The sequence below is a fragment of the Vulpes vulpes genome, chromosome 5 (assembly GCF_048418805.1).
Source record: "Vulpes vulpes isolate BD-2025 chromosome 5, VulVul3, whole genome shotgun sequence".
Taxonomy (NCBI): Eukaryota; Metazoa; Chordata; class Mammalia; order Carnivora; family Canidae; genus Vulpes; species Vulpes vulpes.
In genome coordinates, this window is record NC_132784.1 from 45,483,779 (window position 1) to 45,509,622 (window position 25,844).

Sequence of the window (25,844 nt, forward strand, 5' to 3'; positions counted from 1 at the left end):
TGCGAAGCGAGGCTTCAGATTCTGAAGCACACGTGACCGAGAGGAAACTCACACTTCTGCACCTCTCTGGTGGGATCTCGGGAAACTGTGTTAGCACCCAAGTCCCAGTTCAATCACATTAACATCTGAGTCTCAGACTAATGATCAACAGGTGGTAACAGGCACCTGTTGTAAAGTTTTTGGGAGGACCAAATGACATAGGGACATAAGGAATAGAACACAGTGCCAGGCATATTTAAATATTAGCTATTAGTACTTTTCCTTTGTTAATGAGGTGTAAATGCACCAGATTCTGTGCAAGGATATTCTAGTTACACCAGCAGTAACTATATATTTAAAGTTTCTACACTTATATAAAAATAACAAGTACCTCAAAAATCATTGCATAAAAAATTTTAAAATGTAGGACTATTATTAACAGCTATTAATAAATTTTGTGGGAGAACTTATTTTCAATGAAATCAAAATGTTAATTCTATAAACCCACTAGTTATGAAACCTTCCTGAAATTCTTTGAAGACAAATCAATGATGGTCTCAAAACTTGACTTTTTAAAAATATCTGAAAGGATGGATCAAAGCTCCTCACCTTTTTAAAATGAGTAGCTGACTGCACTTTTCTTACAGGCTGCATTAGTGCATCACGCACAATGATACTTATGTCTGCACCCGAATAACCGTCCGTTTTCTTCCCGAGTTCTCGGAAGTCTGTTTCTGCTAGACTGTTCTGAGTGGTCCCTAAGTGCAGTTTGAACATTGCTGCTCGGGCATGGGCCTCAGGCAAAGGAATATAAATTCGTTTCTCAAATCTTAAAATGAAAGAAAAAATTACATCAAGATTACTACATATATTTAATTTCAATTGAAAATTCAGATTTCTCAAGAAGAAACAAGATGCTCAGATATTCTCATTTATACAAAGCTAAGCTGAGTAAATTAAATGGGTCCATAGGTTAACTATATGTATTTAGATTAAATAATGGGAAAATACCCAAACACATTAACAACTAAAAAGGAAAACTAAAATAGCCAGAGAGCCAATTTGAAGTAATTTATCCTTTCTCACATGATTTTTGGGTTACTTTGGCCATAGTGTTAATAATGTCTAGAATTCACAACATGATATGTCCCACAGGATTAGTTTCCTACAGAATCATACTCTGAACTCCCGGTCAAGGGATTAATATGGTTAATCATACAAAATAAGAGATGACAAAATAGTTTCTTAAATTCAAAAACAGTAAAGCTACTCAAAATCTAATAAACATGTTTACACAAAATGCGCACTTTATTATAATGGGTACATTCAGAATAAATAATCCTACTAGCTCATAAATGCTGTTTTATGAACAATAACTTTACTCGCTTCTCAGAATTTTAGCTTTAGAGACAGAGAGGAAGCAATAAGGGACAATTTAAATGGACTTTTCTTCCTTCAGGTACCTCTCTGTGGTCTTGAGAATTTTAAATTCCCATGATCTCTAGAGATGGGTTTAGAATTAGCACATTTTTCCAAAACAAACAGATTGCCTTTCTTAATATGGAATGGTAATCCAGCATCCTGGCAAACTATCAAGTGAACAGGATAAAAGCAGCAAGAACCGGTGCTAATTTTTACGATGCAAAATTCAATGAATGAAATAGGGAATGGTGTGCGTGAAAAGTAATGAATCTATAAACCTTTCCTGTAGCTTAAGTTCAATATGCAATTTAAAAATTATAGACATAAATTTTTTAATGAAAATATATCTTGGTTATCTATCATACTTTAACTTCTATAAATGTCATTTTGCTAACATTTTACATGGAAATTTTCCACTGAAATAGCAAGCTACATTTGTAAGTTTGTGAAGCATCAGTGCCCATGAAGTTTCATTATAATTAATAATAAGCATTAGGTAATACATTTTCCAATGTGAAAGATTCTGTATATGAACATCTCTTATCTTCAATATAGCAACCAAATAAGCAAACAAACGCCAGCCTCTCTTCCCCTAACACAGGGGGCAACAGGATTAGGGTATCTCAAAAAAATTCTGAAAAGTTCTCAGAATGCCTTTTCGTTGGATAAAAAGGGAACTGTTATGACTTGTTACATCTACAGTTAAGAAATAAGACCTTCACTGTATCATCAGACCTTCTTCTGATGGCAGAATCCAGAACCCAGGGTATATTTGTAGCTCCCAGAACCAAAATTCCATCATTGTCTACACCAACACCTGTTATGAAAATAAGAAATATTTTAAATAATTTGTCATTTTAGTGTTTTTTTTTTTTTTTTCAATCTCGTCCATATGTTCTGTTAAGAATGTAGTGTTTTCAGGATGCCTGGTAGCTCAGTGGTTGAGCATCTGCCTTTTACTCAGGGTGTGATCTTGGGGTCCTGGGATCTAGTCCTGCATCGGGCTCTCTGTGTCTCTGCCTCCCTCTCTGTCTCTCATGAATAAATACATCTTGAAAAAAAAAAAGAAAAAAAGAAAACCCATTTATCTAAAAAAAGGCGGGGGGGGGGGGGGGGGGTTGTTTCCAAAGGCCAGGTAAACAAAGGCAAAAAATGCACTATTAGGACTTCATCAAGATAAAAAGCTTTTTCACAACAAAGGAAACAGTCAACAAAACCAAAAAGGCAAAGGACAGAATGGGAGAAGATATTTGAAAATGACACATCAGATAAAGGGCTAGTACCCAAAATCTATAAAGAACTTACGAAACTCAACACCCAAAGAACAAATAATCCAATCAAGAAATGGGCAGAAGACATGAAGGGACATTTCTCCAAAGAAGACACAAATGGCCAACAGACACATGAAGAAATGCTCAACATCACTTGGCATCAGGGAAATACAAAGCAAAACCATAATGAGATACCACCTCACACCAGTCACACAGTATTAGCAGAATAGCTAAAATTAAGAAGTCAGGTAACAACAGGTGTTGGCAAGGATGTGGACAAAAAAAATCCCACTGTTGGTGGGATTGCAAGCTGGTGCACTCTGGAAAATAGTAAGGAGGTTCTTCAAAAAGTTGAAAATAGAGACACCCTACAACCCAGCAACTGCGCTACTAGGTATTTGCCCCAAAGATACAAATGTGGTCATCCAAAGGAGTACCTACACCCAATGTTCATACCACCAATGTCCGCAACAGCCAAACTATGGAAAGAGCCCAGATGTCTACCAACAGACGTGGGAGATATATATAAATTATATATATATACACATGTATTTATTTATATAACAAATTACTACTTAGCCATCAAAAAAATGAAATCTTGCCATTTGCAACGACATGGATGGAACAAGAGGATATTATGCTAAGTGAAGTAATTCACAGAAAGACAATTATATGATCTCACTCATATGTGGAACTTAAGAAACAAAGCAGAGAATCATTGGGGAAGAGAGGAAAACGTAAAACAAGATGAAATCAGAGAGGGAGACAGATCATAAGAGACTCTTAATCACAGGAAACAAACCAAAGGTCACTGGAGGGGAGAGAGTGGGGTGATGGGGTAACTAGGTGATGGGACATTAAGGAGGGCACGTGATATCATGAGCACTAGGTGCTATATAAGACTGATGAATCACTGAGCTCTACCTTTGAAACCAATAATGCATTATGTTAATTAGTTGAATTTAAATAAAATTTAAAAAAGAAAAAAAAGTGTGGTGTTTTAATGTTAAAGTGACCCGAGAGTCTCTCTGAAAAAACTATATTTAATCAAATAGCACATTATTCAAATATGATGCAAATATTCCCGAGAATCAAATCTACATTGCAGACAAGTACTATTCATATTCTTCTCAAAATATTTCTTAAAAGATTTCATTTGAAGTTTATACGTTCCTTTTGCTGATATTGTTCGTGGTAGGTTATAAGTGAGTATGTGGATCTCCTTACTGTTTATGCCAGAGCCCTACAGATGATTGAAATGGGGTGCAGATTATGTGTGCATATGCAGGACAATCAGAGTGAAACATGGCATAATGAAAACACTTAGCTAAAATGGAGAAATTTGGCTCGAACTTTTTCCATTATTGTGATAACAGCAGTTATACAATAAGTAGAAAATATTTCAGAAGTTAGTACCCCTACCTTGCATTTGAACTAGGAACTCAGTCTTAATTCTACGGGCAGCTTCGCTTTCATTTTCACTTCTTGAGCCACACAGAGAATCAATTTCATCAATGAAGATAATGGAAGGCTTATTCTCTCTGGCAAGTTGGAATAAGTTCTTAACTAGCCTAAAAATAAATAAAAGCTTTCAGTTTCTTAATAAAAACAGTAAATGACACATGACTTAATAAAAAAAAAAAACTAAAATAGACATATACAGTATTATAAGAACTCTTAAGATTCAATCATATTTTGGTCCAGAAAATAAAAATGGTACAGTTGGATAATTCCATTTATGATTTACTAAACTATATTATATGTAACTACATATGTTATCTTTTCCTATGAAATGAATTTCAAATGAGGGACTGATTTCACAGAAAAATGAATACTTATGTCACTTCTCTGAATGTCTATGAATGATGTAAGAAACCTATTACTTTACAGACTGATATAATGATTCCAGGAAAGAGAAAGTAAAAAAAAAGAAAAGAAAAGGTCAACTTACTACTTACTTTTCACTTTCACCTAGCCACTTAGAGACAAGGTCAGAGGAAGATATTGAAAAAAATGTTGAGTTGTTTGCTTCTGTTGCTACAGCTTTGGCTAAATAGGACTTTCCTGTTCCAGGCGGTCCAAATAACAGAATTCCCCTCCACGGTGTTCTCTTGCCTAAAATTTGCATTAGAAAAATAACATGAGAATCTCACAACTGTTAATTTCTGTTACTAGAGACATAACTCATACTGAAGAATATTGTGGAAGAGGTTTTCACTCTACAGCTATCAGAATAAAAAACTTTTTTTAAATTAATCAAACTAAGGTAAGTATGTCTTAAAAGTATCTCATTTGCTTTTCATAGGGAACACTTTGTCAAATGCGTTTGCACTGATATAATCTTTCTAGCAGGAAGTTCATTTACTTCACTCATTCATTCAACCACTATGTACTAAAACCACAATGTATAGACAGAGAACTATAAACACAAAAGGATCTCTGCCCTCCCTGGGCTTAGTCTAAAAGGCACTTCCTGATTGTCTGCTATCTGCAACACTCAGTATCAGAATACTGTAGGATAAACTATGACCATACAGTAAGGGCAGCTGGAAACATTTTCTTTTAAATATTTATGACTCTTGAGAAATGACACTAACACAGTCTGGTTGATCTGTCCCAAAGTTCTATTCAATTCCTGATTCCACAGGGAAGCATAGTGTAGTATTATAGAGAGCATATTCTTATTCAGATGGTTGGGTAATAAGGAGACTCTACCACCTGAAATCCTAGTTTTGTGAAAATATAACAAGTGAAGAAATCAACTCTTTGTACTTCAATTTTCCTAATAGGAAATAATGCTGTCTAAAATAAAACTGGCTGAGTTACATTTGGTAAAACCATGAAATATACATTTAAAAAATTTCTAGGTTGAAACTGGACGGGGACATGGTAGCTACGTAAGAACGATATGCAGATTACTAATGGCAAAACTAACTACTGTTGTATTTATTGTTATGAAAGCCTCAACTTTGAGTTGAATTCTACCTTCCCATTTTAAATGTCTGAAATTGTAAGTCCGTGTTCCCTTAAGTGTGGTATATGTGACTGGTGGCAGATGGAGTACTTTTTAGGTAGCATACAAATACTTTTTATTTAAATACATTTTTTTAAAAAGACTTTGGGAGACAGTGAGCGTAAGAGAAAGCATGAGCAGGGAGGCTGATGTGGGGCTTCATCCCAGGACCCTGAGATCATAAATTGAGCTGAAGGCAGATGCTTACCTGACTGAGCCACCCAGGTGCTCTATTTAAATAATTTTTAAAATGTGTATTAGAAAAATATTAATTTTTCCATTTATAGTAGACACAAAGCAATGTTTTAAAATGAAGTTACTACAGAAAAATAAGAAAGATGATTAATAAGTTCAGTTATAGGCAAAATGATCTATAGTGTTAGGAGTCAAGTGATCACCTCTGCAGAGTAAAGAACTGGCAGAGGGACTTGTAGGTGGGTTATTAGTATTATCTCTTGATATGTGTGATGATGATTACATAGATGTACTTTCTGATCATTTATGAAACTGAACACTTTTAGGTTCCTGCTAGTCTCTATGTCTATGCTGTACTTTAATAAAAATTTGCTCAAAGTCAGTGATTTAAAGGAAAATATTTAAAAAATAGTAATGGTACACGTATATGGAAGTAATCAGAAACAAGATACATAAATGACTTGTGTTTGGAAAATATTGGTGGTAAGTAATAGAAAATGAACTCAATCATGCTTTTGTGCCTTTATAGGATCATGATGTCAACTTTTACACCATTAATTTTGTATTTCTGAAGTTAGGTTGTGAGTCATAGGTGGCCTGGTGGACAACCAGTGGCCCACAGGTTCTTTCCTCATCACTACTCTATATGACATCACCCTCTGGACCTAATTCAGTTTGAGGCCAATGTCACAGATTTGCTCTCTACAGAAATCAGCTGGTTTCTAAAAGGGATATCCTGTTGCACTGTTAGACCGCGGGTATAGCCATACCATAACAGAGGCAGGCTATCAGTCACAACAAGGACAATGTGAGGGAATGCTTCAGCATATACAGATCACCTGCTGCTGGAGCTGTAACTTCAACTACACCACGAGGGTTGGCTTAGCAATATTCTCCTCACAGGGAGAATGAATTGTCTCCAGAGGATAGCTACTTTGTCTGAAAATATTAAATAATTCTTGCTCTTTTTACAAAGTGGAGAAAACTCTTATAAAACTAGTACATGACCACTGGAAAAACATCAGATGAAACTTCAAAGAAAAGGTAAAAACCATCCATAATCTTATCTCCTAGGCATAACATTTTTATGTCAATCTGTCTATATTTACTTCTCAGCTCACATATTTATTTAATAAATGTGAGTCATACTACACATATTGATAACTTGTGTTCTGATATTTATGTATATGTGAACATCCTTTCATGTCAATTATAACACAGATCTAAATTTCTTAATGTAGACATACCCTGTATTTGAATGAGTGCACAGTATTCCGCTGCATGTTGGTGATTTAGCCTATGCTTTTCTGGTTGACATCTGGGTCTTTTTGTAATATATGTATATTGCAAATACATGTACGAAATAAATACCTTTGTGCAGAGGTACATCACCACCTTATAACAATTTGTTTAAGGTGCTAACTTATAATATGGTGAAAAAATCCATAATGCTCTACCTCAGCTGTCAATGTGTTTTTAAGGAATCATCAAAAAACCTATTTCACAGTCATCTTACCTGTAAAAAGATGAGGAAATTTAATAGGTAATATCACAGCCTCTTTAAGTGCCTCTTTGGCTCCTTCAAGACCAGCAACATCGCTCCATTTCACATTTGGTCGCTCTATAACAATGGCACCTACAAAAGAAGTATATCATCTTTAAATTAAGGAAGACTATGGCATCAAATGTAGAAGACAACATGAAATAATGACATTCAAGAAATACATTATAAAACTGGAAAAGTTTTATCTATAAAAAACCTTATTGAAATCATGTGATTAGGAAGTAATTGTGGGGCAGAGTCAGCAGGAGTCAGAAAGCTGGGCTGGGTGACTGGCTAACCTAGGGTAGGTCACTTAACTTTTCTATTTCCGCTTCCTCACTGTATAATGAAAAGAATACTATCTGCCCAAACCACTTAAGATGGGTTAGTGGAGGGATAAAATGACATAATGAATATTAGTGTGTTTGGAAAATCACGAAATATTGTACCAAGTGGTTACAATGTTTGAATGCACTGATTCTGAAGTACTGAAAAGTACCTGTTCAATGGGGGTTGATCAACTACTTCTTTTTAACAAAAATACCCAGTGATCTAATGCTCTCCTTAAGCACCAAAATAAAAAGATACTTAATAACTTTAACTGGTGATACAGACAGACGGATGGATGTATGGATGGACAGACAGATAAATAGTAGGGAGAATGAGAGGGAGCGGATGATGAAGGAGAAAGAGAAAATGTGCTCCTGTAGATCTGCAATTCTTTCCTGAGATTTGTTAAATTTTCTTTTTGGCTTCCAAATACCTACTTAAAATCTTTTTACATTAAAAAGTTATCTGTATGATTTAAGTTTTCAATACAAGATATTCAGAAGCCACAGCAATTGTTGCAGTAAGAGTCCACAAAAGGTTTCCTCTAATATAGCTTATTAGCAAAAGTTTTCAATCATCTTTTATCAAAAACTTTTCCAAAAGCTGATTCTAAGGTGATGTGTAATTTTTTTAAGTATAGCAAAACATCACCACTTACACAATCCACTGATTACCAATGAAGTTAGTTTTATGGGTATTTCTTCTAGCTATGAAAGATGATTTATTATTATAAAAGTAGTTCTATTACATGACCTACTTATATTATGAAAATCTTTAGCTATAGATTAAAATTAAATGAACTCTGGATGCCTGGCTGGATCAGTCAGAGGAGCATATGACTCTTGAGATTATTTAAAAAAATACAATGTTAAAAAAAAAAAACTATAAATACTTTCTGCATTCTAAAAGTTCAAAGTATAAATCAGAGCCAATTCACCTTTTCTATGTTCCATTCAGCTTAGTATCCCAACATGAGAAAATATTTGTATTATCCGATAGGATTTTGTAATAGTTAAAAAAAAAAAGGAAATTTACTTTATATATAAGCAGAATCTGTTCAACTTAAGTTTTTTCTAAGTATGAATATTAAAAATTATTTAGATAAAAACTAATATTATTTAATAAAAGTAGTAATTTAAAAAGGGGAAAAGGATTATTGGGAATAAAGGCCAAACATTTGTTTCCAACTAGATAAATTTATCCAGTCTTTGATTATACTCATGTTATTAAACCTCAAAAGTCACTAAGCATCAAAACAGCTAACAGAGAACTCAAATAATAAATTCTTTATTTTTTAAAGATTTTATTTGTTTATTCATAAGTGAAACGCAGAGAGAGGCAGAGACATAGGCAAAGGGAGAAGCAGGCTCCCTATGGGGTGCCTGATCCGAGACTCAATCCCAGGACCCCAGGATCACGACCTGAGCCAAAGGCAGACGCTCAACCACAGAGCCACCCAGGCGTCCCAAATTTTAAATTTTAATATATAAACACTGCTCTTAAAGTCATAACTTAAAACAGAAATAGAAGACTTAAAATACTCTTTCAGGAAAAAAGAGGAAAGATTCAAAAAAGGATATTATACAGTGAAACCCACAAGCAAACTATTAAATGAAGATGGAAAAAAGGACTCTGAGATATGATAGGCTAGGACTCCTTTCAAGCTCCACTTCATTCTGAGATTCCAAATAATTTCCTCATTTAAATGTTTTCAGTATTTGTATTTTTGTACATCTCTGGTTCTTATCATTACCGAATTTAAAAGAATGCCCTATAGAGGAAGAAAAAGAAGAAGAAGAAGAAGAAGAAGAAGAAGAAGAAGAAGAAGAAGAAGAAGAAGAAGAAGAAGGAAGAAGAAGGAAGAAGGAAGAAGAAGGAAGAAGGAAGAAGAAGGAAGAAGAAGGAAGAAGGAAGAAGAAGAAGGAAGAAGGAAGAAGAAGGAAGAAGGAAGAAGGAAGAAGAAGGAAGAAGAAAGAAGAAGGAAGAAGAAAAGAAGAAGGAAGAAGAAAGAAGAAGGAAGAAGAAGGAAGAAGAAAGAAGAAAGAAGAAAGAAGAAGAAGAAAGAAGAAAGAAGAAGAAGAAGAAAGAAGAAAGAAAAAGAAAGAAGAAAGAAGAAAGAAGAAGGAAGAAGAAGAAAGAAGAAGAAGAAAAATGCCCTATTAAAAACTGGTCTGTACCTTTTCCTGAAACTAAAGATATGCTCCAGCTTTTACTTTGTGGGGGAGAGTGGGAAACAAAACCAAAAGGATGGAAGAAAAATACCAAAACACCTTCTGCCCTAGAACCGAAGTCAGGCCACTTGGCTCAGACCGCTGGATGGTCCAGCAGAACTGACTATGAAGTATGAGTCCCCACTGCTGCGGGCAGTGGTGGTGCAGCAGCAGACACTCAGCTTTTCCTTTTGGACTTTATCCACCACTGAAGTTCTCATTCATAAATTATCCTCACTAACTGTAGTGTTTTTGAGATATTATGCAAATATCCCAGTGGGGCTGGTAAAACAAATAACAGAATAAAAATGAAGATACTAGTTAGTATGGCAAGACTAAAGGACTGGCTGAGCGAAGTATATTCATCATTCACTAACCAACGCTGTGCCTATACAATGGAAATCTTCTCAGCCATGCATTCTTTTTGGCAAGATTCAAAGTAACAAAATATGTAATATTCAACCCAACAATTAACATGTCAAAGAACAATCAAATCTCAGTACACAAAGCCAGCAATTAAAAAGATGCCATTTTAGATACACATAGCTACTACCATTTACCGAGGCCCTAAAATTTGTCAGATATAACCTGGCAGTTTTTACACTGTTATAATATTCTATCTTCCCAGAAATGAAGGTATTAGTAATTTCCATTTTAGAGCTGGGGTATTCTACTCTGAGAGGTTCGGGAACCTGCCCGTGATCAGATAGCTTTTCAGCAACAGGCTCTGGAGAGGATTCCAGATCTGAATGGAACCAAAATCCACACCCTCTCATCATGCACTATACTACAAGCACAGGAGAATGAAAGGCTTTTTATAGGTGTAGAAGGTAAAAACAAAGCTGGAAGAGATAAATGTAAATGGTAACACTGAAACAGGATAAAACACAGATGAGAAAGGTCTAGAAACATGAAAGAAATCATAATAAGCTACAGCAATAGCAATAAAAGCCAAGTGAGTCCCAATTCACTCTGTTCCTCTGACAATTTGGAAATTTTAATCTGTCAGATTTTACAATGTGCTAGAAGTATGAATGCTACCTTTTCTAAAAGGAGGCAAATAAGACAAAATGAAAAAGAGTAAGCTGATTGACAGGTTCTTAAAGGCATATATATAAAAACCAAACAGTATTTTTACTACACGGGAAAAACCAACCTAGTAAAGACCCTATCAGGTAAATTCTAGGAAAATGGACAAAGTCAGTATGTGACTACTGGGAACCAAAGCCAGTTCTTGAACTTCATTTGAATACAGGGGAAAAAAATCAATTCAAACAGGTAATTCACTATGAGGTTTAAAACAAAAATAAGATAGTATATTTAAAAATGAAATCTAAAGCAACCTTGAAGTTGATTCTGTAGTTTCTTTTTTTCAGGATCATCAGTTTCTCCTTCCCCATCACTGTCATTCCTAATAAAAAGAATTTAATATATTCAAGTAATCACTCATTGCTAGCAAAATAAGGCAAAAATGAAGGAAATATTAAACTGAAATATCTATAACTTAAGTAGCAAAATAAGGCATTCACATTAAAAGTTATACTTATTACTTTTAAGAGTATACTAAATAAAATAGCAAGTAGGCATATTATCCATCAATATGGAATCATGAACAGGAAAGGGGCAAAAAGACCAGAATGAAGGAACCAGCTCCAAGTTCCCATAACATAACCTATGTTATGTACAAACGCATAAACACATGCCCCCACACCTCCTTCCACAAAAGACTTAAGATGAATTATAGGAGAGTTGTAAACTACATAAAAATACCAAATCAGGCAAACTATGTATCAGAAAAAGAAGCTATAACCAGGGGAGAAAAACCCAGAGCAAAAGATATAAAGTTCTATAATCCTTAGTTTGGGGGTTCCAAAGAAGAGATGAAGCTTTTGATGAAAATGAAATGAGACCAAAAGACAAGTAAATCAACCACAGTATTTCATATCTGAGAATGTATTCTGAAAAAAATAATTTAAAATGAGTTTAAAGCTTTGACTACAAGGATAATCATGCCTACACTGTTCCCAAAAGGGAAAAAAATCAGAAATAAAGTATGTTCAATCATAGGGATTAGCATATGACAGACTATGCTACAATCTTTGAAAATGAAGCTGTAGAAATAGTTTACAGGGACGTTTATAATACACTGAATGAAAAATTGATAAAGCAAAAAATATGGCATTACATCATTTTTTTAACACATAACATATACACGGAGATTAAAAAGCTTGACAGATTTTTCCCCCAAATGGGACTAGCTTGTTTATCATAGGATGGTGGGGTTATGGGTTAGGTACAGACTGCCAAGTGATTCACTTGACATTCACTCCAACCTTGTTCTACCATGCTTTCTTGTACAATGAAGACCGTACTTATAAAAAACTGTCCTTTCTGGGCCTCCTTGCAGCAAGGGCTCCACATGAAACCCAAGTTCCTCCAAGAAGTGGAGGCAAGCTTCGAGTGAAAGCCCTGGCTTGCTGAGGGAGCTGTGGCAGAGGTCCTACTGGATATGGAATCCAAGCTTAACTCCAGGCCCCCACTGCAAATCTGTAAGGTTAATACTCTCTAATAAATCCCTTATTGCTTAAATTAGCCAACGTGGATCCTGCTATTCAATATAGAATTGGCATCTCCCCATTGGGTAGCCATCTCAGGAGGGGACACTACAGGGTCTTCAAGCAAGACCACAAAAGCCTCAACTCACAGGGAGATGACATTTCTGCTGGCAAGGTGTCTCAGAAAGAGTCGGGGGTCCAGGTACTCAAGGTTAATGCAATTTTCCCCAGTAGTTTTATTTTAATTTTGGAGCCCCAGTCTTCCATTAAATGGCTCAACTTTTATATTGGAAACCCTGAAGTTGAATCTATGCTGAAATTCAATAATCCAAAAGATCTGCCAGGGAACTTCAATAATCCATAAAAATCAGGTGGGGTCTGATTTTCATTATCTCAGTGCTGTAGGTACAGAAGATAAAAATATTCTCAAGTGTCACAGGAAATCCCTGGTTCCCTGACCACGTCTTGAAAAGAGAATATAAAACCTTGAGCTTGTAATTCTCTTCAGACTCTCCCATGAGGTTTGAAGCAGGCAGTCAACTCTAGTTCCTATGTTCTTATGTCCTTCAAGATGGCGTTTGGTAGTAGCCACAAAGCCCCTGAAGCACTGCCTTCAAGACATTCCATTCCTGATGACCACAGGGTCATCTAAGTAACTCCTATCGCTGCATACCATGGACTCTGAGTATCACATCTTCTAAAACTAACCAGAACCTCCTGCCTTTAAACCCAACCAGGCCATATAACCTCATCCCAGAATCTCATTTCTTATATGCAAGAGACTACACATTCCAATAAAACTTTATTTTCAAAAACAGGCAGCAGGTCAGATCTGGCCTATGAGTCATGGATTGCCAACACCTAGTTTCAACAAAATGAGCAGATCTCACAAATTAAATGTAATTTTATCTTTTAATTAGATATAATAAAATCTAACACTCTAAAATACATACCCCTTCTCATCAGCTGGACTTGGCTGTCCCTCTTTCACTGGCTTCTGTGGAGTTTTCTCTTTCTTTTTCAGATACTCCTTTAGTTTCTCTGCTCTATCAAGATATTCTGTACATTTTGCCCTAATACTTTGCTTGGCTTTATCACCCTGCGCTTCATCTATTAAAGGAAAATGAGAGAGATTTTTCTATTAGTATTTTACACAGACAGGTTGAAACTCTTAGACATGGTATTGAGACAAGGACAATCTATTTTGGGGGAGGGAGGAAGAGCATCTCTAGTTCATCGTAGCCAATGATCATCAACTCTTCTCTGCTTCCTCCAGCATGGTTGGAGGCCAACAGCATGTCTGAGTCAGAAAAGAGATTTGAGCAAGACATTAGGATATTTTAAGTTAATGCTAAATAATAAGAAATTATTTAATATTTTGTGGGTTTTATATACTTCCTGTAACATTTTGTGCAGAGAGTTGAAAGCTACTTGTCTCATACAAAACCAATATAAGACAAACAGAAGTAAAGCAATATTAACCATTTCCATTAATGTCTATGTAAACTTTCATAGTAAAAAAATGACAAATCCCATATATCATATATACCAATAATATTGTAAATCTATTACATAAAAAACTCTGTGAGAGCAATTTCAAAAGCCAACCAGCAAAGCATAGGACTAGCCCCACATATTTTATGTTACGATTCATTCTTAGTTTTACTTTTATTTGCCAGAAAAACCTCAAAATGAAATAGAGAAGCTCAAAAGAAAATTCTAAATTATCCAAATGCTAAAATTATTTAAAAATAACTTAAAGACATTTTTTTTTTCAAATGCTCAGCATTATGTTTAAGATCAATGAAGGCAGTATTTTTTTCCATCTGTCCTTCACTGTCATACCCCAGTGCCTACAACAATACCCGGCACAAGGTGAGCATGGAATACATATTTAAAAAAAATACGAATGTCTCCCAACCAATTTTTTAAAAAAGTATTTAAAAGTGTTTTCAAAGATGTTTAGAAAATGTCAGGTACATAATCTGGGTACATTACTAGTAAAATAAAAACTATTTCCAACAACTATATGGTATTTTAATATGTTTAGGTATACAAAGTAATAACTATGATAGCTGTGCACATTTGTTTGCTGAGTACTTAAAAACTGTTAACAAGAAAGGGAGAATTTTTTGCAAATGGACAGTTTAGAATTTTTTGGTGTTGTATTTTGATTTTTATAAATGAAATAGAATAATCTTTTCCTTTAACGTCTTAAAAAGCAAACTATGGCCTTACATTTAACTACGTGGAGAAAATACTGAACAGCGTGTTGGTAGAGCTGAAGAGCTTCCTCATAGTTCCCAGCTTTGTCTTCCTGGGCTGCTTTGCTAGCAAGATCTACTGCTTTCTGTTGGAAGGGAGGTAAATCATACCATCAAAATCACATAAGCATAACTTTGAAGTAAGTGATCATACTGAACCTTTTCTTTTTTTAAAAAAAAGCAACCTTAAAACAAATCTGTCTGTTCCGGGAAATTCTCAAATCCAGTGTTGTTATAGATGAAGCATATAACAATAGTAAGATGTAAATAGCGTAAAACCCCTTCAGAAGCAATGGGGCAATGAAATATCAAGAATCTGAAAATACCCAAATCTTTTAATCTAGCAATCATCTAAAAAGTTTACTGAGCAAAGATAGTAACCAAAGAGGTCTTTTAAGAAAAACAAAACCAAATCTGAAAGCTTGTAATTTCAAGCAGCAAAAAGACACCACACAACTGATTACAGAATCATTAAAATAATATTAAAAAACATTCACAGTAATATGATGAAATTTTTTAAAAAGACACAATTTTTTAAAACGATTTTATTTATTCATGACACACACACACACACACACACACAGAGAGAGAGAGAGAGAGAGAGAGAGAGAGAGGGGCAGAGACACAGGCAGAGGGAGAAGCAAGTTCCATGCAGGGAGCCTGATGTGGGACTCGATCCCGGGGCTCCAGGATCATGTCCTGGGCCGAAGGCAGGTGCTAAACCGCTGAGCCACCCAGGGATCCCCAGGCATAATACAATTTTTACATGTAGCATGAGTTCTACTGTTTGAAACAACAGCAAAAACAAACAAACAAAAAAAACCACACCAAAACAAAACAAAAAATAACACAGGAAAAAGACGAAAAGAAAATTTAACAGAGGTTGTTAAAAAGCCTCAAGTTTTTCTCTTTCTACTTTTTTGCATCTTTTAAAAATGCCTATAATGAACATGGACTTTTGTAATATTTAAAAAACCCTCCTAGAAATAGATCCATACAAATATGCAAAAGCAAGTTAACACTAGAAAATACAGTGCTGGAGCAGTTAGACATCTATAAGCAAAAAGCAAAACAAAACAAAAAACACTTTAAAAATCACATATGGGGCAGCCCAGGTGGCTCAGCGGTTTAACGCTGCCTTTGGCCCGGGGTGTGATCCTGGAGACCCAGGATCGAGTCCCACGTCAGGCTCCCTGCATCTCTGTCTCTCTAGTCGTCTCTGTCTGTCTCTCACGAATAAATCAGTAAAATCTTAAAAAAAAAAAATCACATATGCTCTTAAAACAATTTTCTCTGGCTGAAAGTAGGAGATAGGAGGCAGAAGGAAAGGTCAGAAAGAATAGAAGCAGGATGAAAATTCAACCACACTGGCACGGAAGAAAGTGGCAATGAGTCAGAATATGCAAGAGGCTTCTACAAGTGGAGAATCACCCTCAGTTGACAACCAAGAAAAAGAACCTTAGTCTGACAACCACATGAAACTGAAATCTGCCAACAAACTCAATGTGTTTAGAGCCTTCAAAAACAAACAAAAATGTAGCCCTGCAGACACCTTGGTGTAAGCCTGGTAAAACTGGGCTGAAACCCAACTGAGCTATGTTGTACCTGGACTTCTAGCCTACAGAAACAGAGATAATAAATTAATGCTGCTTTAATTTGAAAAACAAAACAAAACACAACTCACAATGCATTATGGACTTAAATATAAAATGTAAAACTATAAAATCTTTAGAAAAAACAAAAATCTTTAGCATTTAGAGCTACATACCAAACTACATACCAAAAAGCATAATATATAAAATGAAAACACTATGGTACAGGCATAAAAACAGACATGTAGATCAGTGGAACAGAAGAGAAAGCCTAGAGATAAACCCACACACATATATGGTCAATTAATTTACCACACAGGAGCCAAGGATATCCAAAGAGAAAAGAACAGCCTCTTCAATAAATGCTGGGGGTGGTAGTGGTGGTAACTGGGTGGCGCAGTCGGTCAGGCATCTGACTCTTGCTTTCGGCTTGAGTCATGATCTCAGGGTTGTGGGATTGGGGCCCCCTCCTTGTCAGGCTCTAAGCTTGGTGCAGAGTCTGCTTGGGATATTCTCTCTCTCTTTCTCTCTCTCTCTCTCTCCTTCTCTCTCCATCTGCCCTTCCTGCTCGCGCACTTTCTCTCGCTAAAGTAAATATTTTTTTAAAAAATGGGAAAAGTGGGAAAACTGGACAGCAACATGGAAAACAATGAAACTAGACTACAATCTTATACCATCCATGAAAATTAACTCAAAATGGATTAAAGATTTGAACATAAAACCTGAAACCATAAACTTCTTGAAGAAAATATAGGCAAGTAAGCTCGGTCTCTGGTGATGACTTTTTGGGTTTGACACCAAAAGCAAAGGCAATAAAGGCACAAATAAACAAGTGGGACCACATCAAACCTTCTGCACAGCAAAGGAAAAACCATCAACAGAATGAAAAGGCAATCTACTGAATGGGAGAAAATATTTGCAAATCGTTTATGTGTTAAGGGATTAATATCTAAAAACAAAAAAAAACCCTCATACAACGCAATAGCGAAAGAACTAAGCGATTCAATTAAAAAATAGGTAGAGGATCTAAACCGACATTTTTCTAAAGACCAAACAGAAGCCCAACAGGTATGTGAAACAGCATTCAACGTGACTAATCATCAGGGAAACACAAATCAAAACTACAATGAGCTATCACCTCACACTTGCTAGAATGGCTATTATCAATAAAACAAGAAATTGCAAGTATTGGTGAGGGCATGGAGAAAAGGGAACCCTTGTGCACTGCTGATGGGACTGTAATTGGTGCAGCCACTATGGAAAGCACTATGAGGGTTCCTCAAAAAATTAAAAACAGAACTACCATATGATTCAGCAATTTCACTCCTGAGTACTTATCCACAGAAAATGAAAACATAAACTCAAAAAGATATATGCACCCCTGTATCTCAGCATTATTTTATGCAGCATTATTTTATTTTTATTTTTATTTTATTTTATTTATTTATGATAGGCACACAGTGAGAGAGAGAGTGAGGTAGAGACACAGGCAGAGGGAGAAGCAGGCTCCATGCACTGGGAGCCCGACGTGGGATTCGATCCCAGGTCTCCAGGATCGCACCCTGGGCCAAAGGCAGGCACTACACTGCTGCGCCACCCAGGGATCCCCCAACATTATTTTAAAATAGCCAAGATATGGAAACAACCTAAGTGTCCACAGACCGATGAATGGATAAAGAAATTGTGGTATACACATACAATGGATATTATTCAGCCATAAAAAAGGGAAATCTTGGTTTGTGACAACATGGATAGACTTGAGGGCATTATGCTAAATGAAATAAGTCAGAGAAAGACAAATATCAAACGATCTTACTTACATGTGAAATCTAAACAAAAAAATCCACGAACAAAAAACCTAAGTTCATAGATAACAGATAAGAGACTAGTAGTTACAAGAAGTGGGGAAAGGTGAAATAGGTGAAGGGAGTCCAAAGATACAAACTTCTTGTTATATAGTACAGTATGGTGACTACAGTTAATAACACTACATTGCATACTTGAAAGTTACTAAGGGAGTAAATCTTAAAAGTTCTCATCACAAGAAAACCATTTTTGTAACAATGAAAGGAGACAGATGTTAAACAGATGTATTGTGGTGATATCTCACAATATATACAAATAATGAGTCATGTTGTACATGGGAAATGAGTATGTTATATGTCAATTATACTTCAAAAAAAAGAAAAATGATAAATTGAACCTCATCAAATTAAAAAACTTTTGGTCTATAAAAAATCTGTTAAAGGATGAAAAGACAAGCTACAGAATGGGAGAAATATTTGCAAACTATTCAGGAAAAGACTAATATTTAGAATATGGAAAGAACTCCACATACTCAATAGTTTAAAAAGAATCCAAGTAGAAAATCAACTGAAGAACCGACATTTCATCAAAGAATATGCTGATGGCAAATCAGCACCAAAAAGATGTCTGAAATCATTAGCCACAAGAGAAAGGCAAATTAAAACCAGCAGGAGATATCTCAAAAAATCCATCAGCATGGCTAAAAAAAAAAAAAAAAAAAAAAATAGTGACCATAATACCAATTGCTGGTAGGCACAGAGAGAACTGGATCACTAATACATTGCTGGTAGGGTGGAAAATGGTACAGCCACTCGGAGAAACTGGTTGGTTTTTTATAAATGTAAACATGCAGCTACCATATGAACCAGAAACTGTACTCATGGGTATTTATCCCAGAGAAATGAAGACTTGTGTTCATACAAAAATCTATACATGAACATTCCGGATGTCTTCCAACCAGAGTGGAAAAACAAACTGTGGCAAACCCAAGGCATGGAGTCCTACTCAGTAACAAAAAGGAACTACCTTGATACACACAACATGAATGAATCTTAAGAGAATTAAGCTAAGTGGAAAGAACCAATTCCAAAAGGTTATATATTGTATGATTCCATTTATATAACCTTCTCGAAATGACAAAACCAGAGACAGAGGGTATATTAGTATTGTTGGGAAACAGGGAAACAGGATACATGGTGAGGGAAGACACAGAGAGGTGATTACGGTTCTAAAAGGGCCATAGGAGGGATTCCTGTGGATAGAATTATTCTGTATGGACTGGATGGAGGAAACTTACCTATGTGATGAAACTCTGAACACATAGACACACACACACACACACACGACATACGTGAGTATAGGGGTGTGCCTGGGTGGCTGGTCGGTTAAGTGGCTGCCTTTAACTCAGGTCATGACGTCAGGGTCTTGGGATCCAGCCCAGCTTCATATTGAGCTCCCTGGGGAGTCTGTTTCTCCCTCTTCCTCTGCCCCTCCCCTCGTTTGCTCACCCATTTTCTCTCTCAAATAAATAAACAAAATCTTTAAAAAATACACACACTCAAGTAAAACTGGAAAATCTGAGTAAGACTGGTGGAATGTATCAATGTCAACATACAGGTCACGATACAGTACTGTAGTTTTATAAGATGCTACCACTGCGGGCAATGGGTGAAAGGAACACAGGATCTCTCTGTATTATTTCTCACAACTGCATGCAAATCTGTGATTATCACAAAATAAAAATTTCATTAAGAACTATTTTTAATATTTAAAAACACACACACACATATATAAGAACAAGCATGGTTTATTAAAACATTCCACCTGGATTCAGCTAGGTGGTAAAACTGTATTCAAGAGAAATTGAGAGCCAGTAGAAAAAAGGATCACGGTTATGCTATTTAAAAAATAAGCCTATGTTAAGAAAAAAAGTCATTCAAACATCTTCAAACCAATCACGTGTGAGAATATTGTATTTTGAAGCAGTTACTATGGATTGTAGATAGATGGAATGAAAGCAGTAAATGGGAGGAACAGGTCTTCCATATGTTGTAGCAGGAGGGGGAAAAAGAAACGGTATTTTAGAATTGAGAAGATGTAGTTCTACATATTTCACAGTTCACATAGCCTGAACTTGAAGCAAAATTTTCAAAAGCTTGGTAAATGAGGCAGGATATAAAGGGTGGAATCAGAGCACTCATCTGCGTGACCCACTAGTGGTTTGGTGTACCTGGTCATATAAAAATGAATGCAGGAGAAAAAAATTCTTTCTTATTCTAGCTACAATTTCCTTCTACTATTTTGAATTGCTGTGCCACTCACCTCTTCAGCTACACACTGCCCTCATTGGCAGTCAGTCCTCTTTTTGGCACCACACTGATGCTTAAAGGAAAACTCTTACAGTCAGTATTAATAATATAGCTCCAAATATGGTACTAATGACTTTTAACCAGGCTTTCTCTGACGGACACGTCTGTATTTGCACTGTCCAATATGGAAGCCACTATCTACAATTGGCTTCTGAGCATCTGTGGCTAAAGTGACTGAGAAGTTTAAATTTTGAGTAAAATTTAAATAGCTACATGTAGTTCCTGTACTAGACAGCACATGTTTTTTTTTTTTTTTTTTTTTTTTTAATTTATGATAGTCACAGAGAGAGAGGGGCAGAGACACAGGCGGAGGGAGAAGCAGGCTCCATGCACTGGGAGCCTGATGTGGGATTCGATCCCGGGTCTCCAGGATCGCGCCCTGGGCCAAAGGCAGGCGCCAAACCGCTGCGCCACCCAGGGATCCCGACAGCACATGTTAAACCCTTAATCAAAGATGATGATTTGATAATACGCATCTGTTTCTCCCTTGCTGAATACTCCACTTCACCCTTGTTCCTGTTAAGGTTTTTTTCATCTGCAATGAAATTAACTGCATCTTGTATGGTTTTGGAGTGTCAATTATTCTTAATCCTGCCCATTTCCATTGCTGCCATCCTAGCACAATCCACTAACACGTGTGTCAAAATACCACGTAGTCTCCTAAGTGGTCAGCCTGCTTCCACACTCCACACCCTGAAGTTCTTATGCAACCAGTGATGGATTCCCACTGCAGTCAACAAAAGCCAACTGCTGGGTCCTGGTCTACCAGGCCTTAAATGACCCAGGTCCTGGCTCCTTCTGGGTTGCATTTCAAACCCATTAGTCTACCTTCATTCAGGCAGCCTGTGTGCACTGTTGATCCCTCTGCCTAGAAAATGCTCTTTCCCCCACGGGTGCATGACCATCTCCTTTGCGTCACAGATCAATGCCAAATCCCCAGAAAGGCCCTCTCTAACTTACTGCAGAGGCTGTACTCCCTTCGTCCCTGCTTTCAGCTCTCCCCTCACCCTATCCCATCACTGTGCTTATTGTTACATTTATCTGTGGATACTCACTTCTTGCCTACCTCCTTTAATATAAAGGTAAGCTCCAAGAGCAAGGAACTTCATCTGCAACGCTGCATTATCCCCAGTGCCTGGAACAGTGCCTGGCACACACTGGGTACTTAACGAAATTGTTGAAAAACGAAAAAAATTCCCAATTGCTTTCTCAAAATCTTCTTCCTTTTGGTTATTCTACCTCTATCATCTCCAACAACTTTTCCCCACTGGGTATTTTCCTGTCAATGCTGTGTCTTTTTCCTATGCTCTGGAGACCATTCCCACCATCAATCATATGCCACTCTACTGCTCTCCCCAACCTAATCTCCTTGCACTTTTTTTTTTTGTTTGTTGGGGTCTCCCTCAGCATAAAAATGTCTGTGAAGCCCTACCTTAGATTCACATCTACAAAACACAAACTAAAACACACCTGGCTCTCCCTCATTCCTCGGATCCTCTCTAGTTACCACATTACTCATCTCTTCACCTCCATAGCAAATTCCCAAAGAGAACCCCAAGTTCATCATGGTTCCTTGATTCTTCCACGGCAATGCTTCCCGCGGACTGCCAAGGTCTCATACTTACCTAACTCTCTCTCCACAGCATTGAACCCTTCTAACAGAAACCTGGATGTGGCCTCCTCCTTCGGCCTTCATGGCACCATTCTCTCTTGGCTTTACTCTGGACTTACAAGGACTCTTTTTCAGGAGCCCTTTTCTCTCTTTTTAAATGTCAATATTCCAGAGTTTCTATCTGGTCCTTGTATTTTCTCATCCTATGAACTCTCCAAGATGCCCACAACCTCTGCTACCATCCATATGCTATTAACTCTCAAAACCCTTGTTTCAGCCTGGCCCTCCCTCTCTAGTTCTACACATATGTATCCAACTGCTCATTCAACGTTTCCACTTGGTTGTCCCCACAGGCATTTCAAACTCAAAAAGTTCAAGACCACCTGCCCCCAAATATGCCCCTTTTCTAATTATTCCAGAACAAATTCCTCCCCATTCAGATATCCAACCCAGGGATCTGAGAGAAAACCCAGATTCCTCCTGCCCCTCTTTCTAAATGCAGAGCCAAGTTCTCCCTCTTTAAGCTGTCTCTGATCAATCTTTTCAATTCTTTAATAGGTACTACACTACTTTGGCCCTCACCATCTCCCACCACACAGAACCCCACCTCCTAACCTGTCTCCCTGCTTCTAGGCCTGCTACCAGGCAAGTACACACATGGTTGTTTCCTTCTAAAAGGAAATTCCCCACTGGGTATTTTCCTGTCAATGCTGTGTCTTTTTCCTATGCTCTGGAGACCAGAGCTGACTTTCTATCTAGGGTAGGATGAGGACCAATCATCTCTGTGTGGTACACACCTCTCCATGGCTTACCTAGGCCTGTCCTCCCACCTTACACACCCAGTCCCAGTCATACCAAACTAGTGTGACAATCCAGACAACTCACACTTCAGGCCTTTGTTTACGGTGTACTCTCCACCTAGAAGACCCTATCCAACTACTTCTCTGTAAAAACTCTAGCTTCTTCTCCAAGCATTGACAGTCATGGTCCTCTTGCTGCAAAGCCCTCCTCAACACCCCCAGGCGGCCTCGCCTATGCTTCCTCTAAGTTTCCACTGCCTCTGGTACATACTTCCAAAGATCACACAGTATCCCCATCACCCAGTTGATGTCTTCTCCCATAAGAATGTAAGCCCTTGGAAATCAAGGGTGATTTATTACTTTTATGATTCCCCAAGACTTAGCAAAATGTATGACACATTCAGGACCTAGTAAACTTGAGTTCTATGCATACTGCATTACTTGCAATTTCTCTCAACCCTCTCCAAGATTTATTACACTTCTAGACTGAGGTATATACATATTTTTCTTTAGCTGAAACACATCCCATTTTCTTGTCCAAAAAGGCATAACTTCACAGTGGAAAATAAAGCCCCAGAAACTTACAAGCAAACAAACCTGGATTCAAAGCTAACTTCAGTACTAATTAATTACATGTCCAGGGGGCACCTGAGTGGCTCAGTGGTTGAGCACCTGCCTTTGGCTCAGGGTGTGATCGCAGGGTCCTGGGGTCGAGTCCTACATCAGGCTCCACACAGGAGCCTGCTTCTCCCTCTGCCTGTGTCTTTGCCTCTCTCTGTATCTCTCATGAATAAATAAATAAAATCTTTAAAAAAATAATTTTATGTCCTGGGTTAAATCCTAACCTCAATAGACTTTGGTTTCTTATACTGTGAAACTGAAGTAATACCGAAGAGTTGTTCTGAGGACTAAATGAGATCACACCAAACACCAAGCAGACAATTAGCATCAGTACCTTCCACATTACCTAAGTTCACATCTCCTCTGTGCAACATTTTTTATCCTCAGAGTTAGATACGCCCTTCCTTTCTGCCCTCCCACACTAGCCTCTAATTCTATTATAGCATTACTGTGTTATTCTATAATTTTAATTTTTAATGATCTGCATTTCTCTATTAGATTATAAGCATCCTGTTATGGGAAGTTTTGCCTTGTTCAGGGCAAAAGTCATTTGTTATCTAAATATTCTTCGTCCAAATTTCCTAGGTTAGGGGGGTAAAAGGCTGAATGAGAAGGGGCACCTGTGACCCAACCACAAGAAAACTGTAACTCCACAGCCCTCCCCGTTTTACACCAGCAACATGCCTTTAGTATGTGTCCATCTCCAACTGACTCACTGAGGAAAATCCAACAACCCAATTCAAATATGACGCAAACTGAGTATAGAATGAAAGTGCAATTATTACAAGGGAATAAAGATATCAGTAAACAAATGAAAATTATGTTGCGGAATGTCCAAATTACGTACAAAGTCTTGACAGATAAAAAGTCAGTGGAATAAAACGAGTTAACTGACAAACCAACATGGATGAAGACAGCGCTTTAAAAAAAAATCGCCTTGGGATCCCTGGGTGGCGCAGTGGTTTAGCGCCTGCCTTTGGCCCAGGGCTCGATCCTGGAGACCCGGGATCGAATCCCACATCGGGCTCCCAGTGCATGGGGCCTGCTTCTCCCTCTGCCTATGTCTCCGCCTCTCTCTCTCTCTCTCTGTGACTATCATAAATAAAGTTAAAAAAAAAAAGTTTAAAAAAATCGCCTTTGATATTCAAAGGAACAATACTTTTATCAAAGGAACAATACTTTTTCCAAAACATTTACCAAAAAGGCCCTTTCTGAATGGGGCTACAAAACAACAACGACGACGACAACGTTAAGTGGTGACTGTTCTATCTTAGTAAATGCAAGCCTGTTGGAAAAGATACTGACAAAAATCAACACATGACCTATTCTTGATTCTAAGGAATAAGTCACAGTTGCAATTACAATGTTAAGGGACATATAAGACATTTATTTTCACTATCTTTTGGGTCCATTTTCGAGATAGAAGTCCCAGGAAAGCTCCTCACTCCCCCAACCCTTTTTTTGGTGAAATGTTGAGCTCTATTTCAATGGATCTACTTTCAATGGTGTTTCTTGGGCATCAGTTACCCCGGCTTGAGCAAGTCCTCCATTATCCTTGCAGCTTGTACCAGGCACTCAACTAATGTCTGATCCACTACTCCGAGACCAAGCCAAGGATTCAACACAGGTCTTTTATGCTGATTTTTTCCCCAAAATGACTCGGTGGACCGGGGCTCCTTGAAGCTAAGTCTCATTCTAAATACCTCTGAAACCTCAGGTCCATTCTGGGGGTGGGAAGCACGATTTCTCAAATTTCTCTTCTCGATGGATTCCATACAGGTAAAACTACGTCTAACAGCTTAGGAGTCCAGATCATGTACCAAACCCTGTACTCGCTGCGTACGGTGGGGAGGTGGAGCCACAGAGGAGCTTAAGATCACCCCTGATTTTGTATACATTTTGGGGAGCCACAGTAAGGCGCACACTAAGGCACAGCTCAACGGATTCATGGATTCCTCCAATTCCAAGGCTGTCCTCACAGTTCTCTTCGCCTGACAGCTAAAAGAGAAGGGCTCTGCTATACACGAGCTTGAGGGACGGGACGACTACGACCACCTCATCTTCCACTGATTCAGAGCCGCGCTTTGCAGACGCCACGTTCCTTCCTCTCTCTCAGTGATTGGAGCGTCTGTGCCTCTCATTCAGAGCTCTGCCCAGGTGGTTCCAAAGACGGGAAAAAGAAAAAACAAAACAAAACAAAAACCCCACCCCACCTCAAGCAAAGCGAAGCCTCACCTGGCCGATGGGCGCGGCGGACCCCGG

The 25,844-nt window shown here is 37.5% G+C and overlaps 1 protein-coding gene across 2 annotated transcripts in view; it reads right to left on the reverse strand.

Annotated features, from left to right (window-relative positions):
• VPS4B (vacuolar protein sorting 4 homolog B) overlaps positions 1-25,844 on the reverse strand; it is a 35,012-nt gene that overhangs the window by 8,639 nt on the left and 529 nt on the right. For both annotated transcript variants that reach the window (XM_072758051.1, XM_025997712.2), the window contains exons 2-9: positions 14,757-14,868; positions 13,472-13,628; positions 11,307-11,374; positions 7,397-7,516; positions 4,631-4,787; positions 4,095-4,243; positions 2,137-2,218; positions 589-808 (exon numbers count right to left, since the gene is read on the reverse strand). In XM_072758051.1, the coding sequence (XP_072614152.1) occupies positions 589-808; positions 2,137-2,218; positions 4,095-4,243; positions 4,631-4,787; positions 7,397-7,516; positions 11,307-11,374; positions 13,472-13,628; positions 14,757-14,868 (1,065 nt within the window). The remainder of the gene's footprint in view (positions 1-588; positions 809-2,136; positions 2,219-4,094; positions 4,244-4,630; positions 4,788-7,396; positions 7,517-11,306; positions 11,375-13,471; positions 13,629-14,756; positions 14,869-25,844) is intronic.